The sequence below is a fragment of the Argentina anserina genome, chromosome 4 (assembly GCF_933775445.1).
Source record: "Argentina anserina chromosome 4, drPotAnse1.1, whole genome shotgun sequence".
Lineage (NCBI taxonomy): Eukaryota > Viridiplantae > Streptophyta > Magnoliopsida > Rosales > Rosaceae > Argentina > Argentina anserina.
The window spans coordinates 13,968,956-13,974,462 of NC_065875.1; the positions used below are offsets into that span (position 1 = coordinate 13,968,956).

General features: G+C 38.5%; 1 protein-coding gene across 1 annotated transcript; it reads right to left on the reverse strand.

Moving 5' to 3' along the window:
• Positions 1-558: 558 nt before the first annotated feature.
• LOC126792630 (probable linoleate 9S-lipoxygenase 5) lies at positions 559-5,166 on the reverse strand. Its single transcript, XM_050519063.1, has 9 exons — positions 4,783-5,166; positions 4,125-4,420; positions 3,287-3,527; positions 2,774-3,112; positions 2,605-2,690; positions 2,400-2,507; positions 2,005-2,309; positions 1,660-1,923; positions 559-1,578 (listed from the first exon to the last, which is right to left on the reverse strand). Exons 1-9 carry the CDS (start codon positions 5,027-5,029, stop codon positions 810-812), a joined length of 2,655 nt encoding a protein of 884 aa, XP_050375020.1. The 5' UTR covers positions 5,030-5,166; the 3' UTR covers positions 559-809.
• Between the last annotated feature and the right edge of the window lie 341 nt (positions 5,167-5,507).

The following is a 5,507-nucleotide window of genomic DNA, read 5'->3' on the forward strand; positions in this document are numbered from 1 at the left end:
GTAAGATCTCTCTCTCTCTCTCTCTCTCTCTCTCTCTCTCTCTCTCTCTCTCTCTCTCTCTCTCGTGCTTGTAAGCTTGTTCGTGTTCTCTTTGCATCTCTCCAATATCAGTTGTTATTGTGTATGAAATCTGGTTCAGAATTGGCAGAGGTGGCTTAGGTTGAGCAAAAATGGGAGAATTGTATGAACTATGATGCATATGGATGTGGGTTATGATAAGTTTTCCTGCTGTAAGCATTGGCTGGAAAAGAATTGTGAATGAGTACTGAGAATGGAGATATATCTTAGGATTGGTATCCATCTCATTTTACTTTTAGAGCACATTGTAATTTGCTCTTCCTTTGTACTCATCTTTCTTCATTTAAGAAGAAGACTTGACATTGAGGTACAATTGGGCATAATTCTATTGTGATAAACTGGATAGAACTTTTCTGTCAGTTTTTCTACAGTGATGACTGCTTAAGATTCATGCAGCTGAACTTTTGTTCTGTCTACCGTCGTCTGGGAATGTTTTTCTCTCATTGTTGCTATAAATAATGTTGAAGTGTTCTCATCTTTGCCACATGACTAGCTTTGTGTTTCTCTCATTTATGCATAACGGTCATTGGTTCAAATTCTCTCTTGATTACATTCACACCTGCAGAACTATTTTACATCTCTGAGATAATGTAATCTGCCTGCACAACTACATTGGTACAAAACCACAATCTAGAAACGAGGATACATGATCCTATATGGTAGTCTTAAATCTTAATCTCTAATTTTACATCACACTATATTACATCACTCTAGTACATAGTTTAAAAGCCTCATATTGAGATACTGTTGGGAATTCCCTTTCCGGTGAGTCCACCCTCTCTAGAGTAATCTGACGTGCTGGGATAGAGCAAGGTATATGGCATCTTGATTGGCCCAACTCTGTTCTTCCATCTCTCATCTTCGTTCATTTCTGTGATTCTCTTCTCAATTTCCATCAGCTTCTTTCCAAACCTATCAAATGCTGCTAGTGCCTCAGCATCTGAAGTCCACTCAAGAGAATCTCTTTGTCCAAGATAAATCTCATCAGTTGAATGCCGAGATAGTATCTCTATCAGGGATATGCCAAGAAGAGTTTGGAGCTGGGATGTGATTGTTTTGAGAAAGGCCACATCAGGGTCTGTCTCAAGTTCAGCATATTCAGCAGTGCCTGGCTCAGGCATGAATCGACGGCTTATGGTTGGGCGATTTGGGAGGTAGCCAGCATAAGGCCATTGCCCAAAATTCACAGCTGCATGGAGCGCAGAGGCTACCCATATGATTATGGTGCATGATTGGATAAGTTCATCTCTTGTTTGCATCTCTGGCCACCATGGTTCATCCTTCTTGTCACCGTGGCCTTCATTGCGGAGCTCTTCCCACCATTGCTGGAGTTCAGTATCTCTTTGGACCACATTGTCTGTTGAATAGTAGAATCTGCAATACTCAGTGACCCAAGTTTCAATGGCAGACCATATTTCCAGCCCATCAACCGCAAAAGGGTAATCTTCTATCAGAAGTCTTAGGCCATGAGGGCTGGTTGGGTCGGAAATTGCCATTCCCCTGTAACCAGATAGGAGTTGAAAACATTTAATTGGATATAAATTGAAGCTTATTTGATTCTTTTTAAAGTTTATGGCTTACCTCTTGAGCAAGTCAGCGGGTAGTGCTTGTTCAGTGAATACCCAGTTTTTGTAAATAACAGCAGACATTTCCATGGCATATCGAGCTGGGAATACTGTCCTCTCAAGCACCCCATCAGCATTGATGAGGATTTGCCTGGCCAAAGCATTTATGTTCATCGTGTCCCGGAAGTGTGGGTGCAGAAGCTTATGTATTGGGTGAAGCACGCTCAACTGCCTATTTGTTGCAATAATAAATGGCTCTATTACAGCATGTGTGTTTAACCTGCATATAAAATTGCAAGGCATGTAAACTAAGAAGAAGCTGCTGTTTTATGCTTTAATGCAGTGCTATTTAGGTCCTTACCAGTGGCTGATAAGTTGGTGATAGCCAGAATCATTCACAGCAGCATAAGCTTTGGCCAGCTGCCAAACTGAAGCTTCGATGCCATCTTCTGCTGGAGTGAAAACTTTGCTGACAGCACCATGGTGTTCCCCTTGTGGATGTGGTAGGCTTAACTCGATTGCCAAAGGTCTCAATGTCCCATCTTCTTGCAGCAACAGGAAAGTTCTGGTGGCATAAGTCTTTGTCGTCGTTGTGTTTATTCGTCTCAGGTATGTCATTAATGCATCATGATGATCTAATATGAACAGTCTGTTGCTTTTAATTGCCTGTGTAAAAGAAAAATATGATTGTGCAAAAGTTGAGAAATATTAGCTTTTATCGTATAATGGTAGTTTTTGTGAGAGATGATAGAATACCTCTTCAACACTGAGGCCATTCATGTTCTTTTCTATCTGTTCTTTTCGTATTGAACTGTTCTGATTCCCATATACTTTAGGGTCTAGCTTGCTTGTTGGGGGAAATTCCTGCAAATAGAATTTCTGTTAAGAATTGAACTACGTACTTATGACATAATTATATCTCTTTGATAGTCAAATGAAAAACTTAAAGCTTAAATGTTACTTGGAGGCGGGTGATGTTAACAGGGTTAACCCCTGCCAGCATTTCTCTTGCAAATTCTTCATCTGTCCTCCATGCACATTTATCGACTGCAAAATGATCATTAAAATTCATTCATAATTGATTATATTCCATTGTAGAATACAAACAGTGTAAAGTATTATGCTTATACCTTTAACCACATCAGGCATTGGAAACTTGAGAAATCGTTCGCCATCTGAGCGAAGTAGTTCCTTGAGAAGCTCCCAAGGGACACGATCCCTTAACTTTTTTAGTGTAGGCCCATTTGGTAACTTGATGCCTCCCTCATAGAGATCAAGTACATCCTGAAAGGTGTCAAACTCATTGATAGTTTTATCACACAAAGATCTGAGCTCTGGGAGCAGTATCTGAACCAGGGATTTTAGGGCATATGCAAGAAAGTCTGAAAACTTGATGTGGCCAAACCGCTCATCTCTTGGAACGTAAATGTCTAAACTCAGAAGAAACAGCCTGCTTTCGGAGTTGGGGTCTGTTACAAGCATAAAGAATGTTGGTCAAAGTTTAAGCTTCTAAGCCATCAAAAGTAGTCTATCATCAGCAGTCTGTTTATATTCTATCTACTTTATGCCATAAGAGTTTCAGGGTAGTAACTTGAGAAGAAAAGGAAAAACAAAAATAAAGTTGAGCTAGTTAGTTTCCTAACCAGTTTTAGTAGGTTTTCGACCGGTTTTTCCTCTTCTTGGATAGGGATACTCTTGCGATCCACCAAGAACAGTTCGTGCATAATCAGGACCCTTGTCTGGACTCCCCAAATCATTGTAGTAAGCATAGTCGTAGACTCTGTCCCACTCCTTTAGCTCGCCTGATCCACTCCCACGGAGATTATTCAGCTCTTCTTCCCTGTAGGGGAGTAATAGCTCAGGTGTTTGAGATGGCAGGTAGGCCTAACACAGACATGAAGGTTTTGTTAGTGCAGTCTTTTATTTTTATTTTTATGCCATTATGCAGTTCAATAAATCTCAGAAAGACTGAATTCTCTGAAAGATACTTTCCTTGAGAGTTATGAAACATAATCACCCAATAAAACTCAAGGTGTTAAAAAAATACAAAATTACTGTTATAAATTCTATTAGAAATGATATGTAATGCACAGACAAACACGTACCATATTACCACAATACTAAAAGGATTTTCTTCAGTGCTGTTCCAGCTGGAAATTTATCGATTATATCCAGAATGGAATATGGCAATTGGACATAGAATGGTTTCTCATAAGTCATATCAAAATACTTAAAAGCTTCCAATAATTGAGATTCTAAAGAATAATCATGAAAAAAAATTCTCATCACTTTATATAAGATTGATGCTAAAACCAATCGATCAAGTAATATTGAAAAAAAGTAATGAATGACTTAAGCCAATTCTTTATATTAGCCAAATACTGATTAAACATATTATTATAAGTTTAAAATTCCAGATTTAAGCAAAAAAATTAAAAAAAAATTCATCTGTAACACAGGTTAACTGCAAATGAAAATTACCTTGTTGGAGAAAAATATCCTATCATACTTGTAACGATGTGCAGGGTAAACCCAGGAATTGCAGACAAAATGGACTTGACCGTGCCCAGGAACATCATCTAATGTAATTGTCTTGAGGTAAAATTGGCTATGGTGATGGTTTCTGATCATCAAAGCCCCAGGAACTCCCGTTGACTTATCCCAGTCAATTGAAACGGAGAAAGCAGTGTCTCCAGCAGTCAATGATGTAATCGTTGTAATCCATTTATCTAAGTAAGCTATCTTTCCAAGCTTTCCTCTTGACATTAACCCATTTGCTGCACATGATTGCGTGAACCCAAGAAAACCTCAGGTTGAGCTTAATTTAATAAGAACATTTACCAAAATGCTTATATTCGACAGTATCCAATGGTGGTTATAAATTCCAAGGAGTAAAATCACTTTCTTGGTACTTGAATGCCAAACATTGAATCATGATTTGATAACCCTCAAATTTGTGGTAAGCAATTGACCTTGACTCTGAAATCATAAGCACTTGAGCCTACTTAATTTAGCTAGACACTATTTCTACAAACGAGAAGATCAAATCACAGTTGGTGAAAAATTACTGTTGGGAAATGTTGGATCATATGCAGAGTTTGATTCAAATTTCAAAAGACAAAGCTTGACTGAGTATTACCTGTAGGTTCAGGATGAGTAGCACTGATGAGCTGCATGGAAACACCCTTGCCAAGAAACTCATGGATTCGATCAAGAAGCGACGCCTTCATGTCGTTGAAGTCCAACACGTTCTTTTTCATCAACACCACTGTTCCTCTGATTTTCTTGCTCTCACTCACCTTCTGATTTGGCTTCTCATTGCTCTTCTGCAGACACACTGTTTCCATCACATCCCTAACTACTGTGGAACTTGGGCAGAAACCCATGAAGACTCAACAGCTAAAAGATCAATAATTCAAAAACTCCAAAGACTCAAAGACACCGGAGACTCAAGAGTGAGCTTGGTGGCTGATGAGGATGGCATATTTATGTGCAACAGCTTTTTCTGGTCATATATTTAATTTGATAGTTAAGACTTAACTAATTTTGCAGCTGTTACTTGACCAATGACTTCTCTTTGTTTCTCTCTGATGCGTTATTAACATGCTTTGGTTTTGTCTGGGTTTTTCCTATTGGGCTATTGGTATGAAGTATGAACTCAATATTTTATTTTATTTTTTGCCTTGTTTGATTGGTACCATGAAACTAATGAAAGTGACAACTATTAGTGGGGGCTATTTTTAATGGAATTTTCTGTCTTGATCTCATTATTATGCGATAATTAAGGGATCAGATTCCATCTTGGGTACCCCAATTGCTATTTCTTTAGGAGACGAAGAACCAATTGCTATTTTGTTTGGAAAG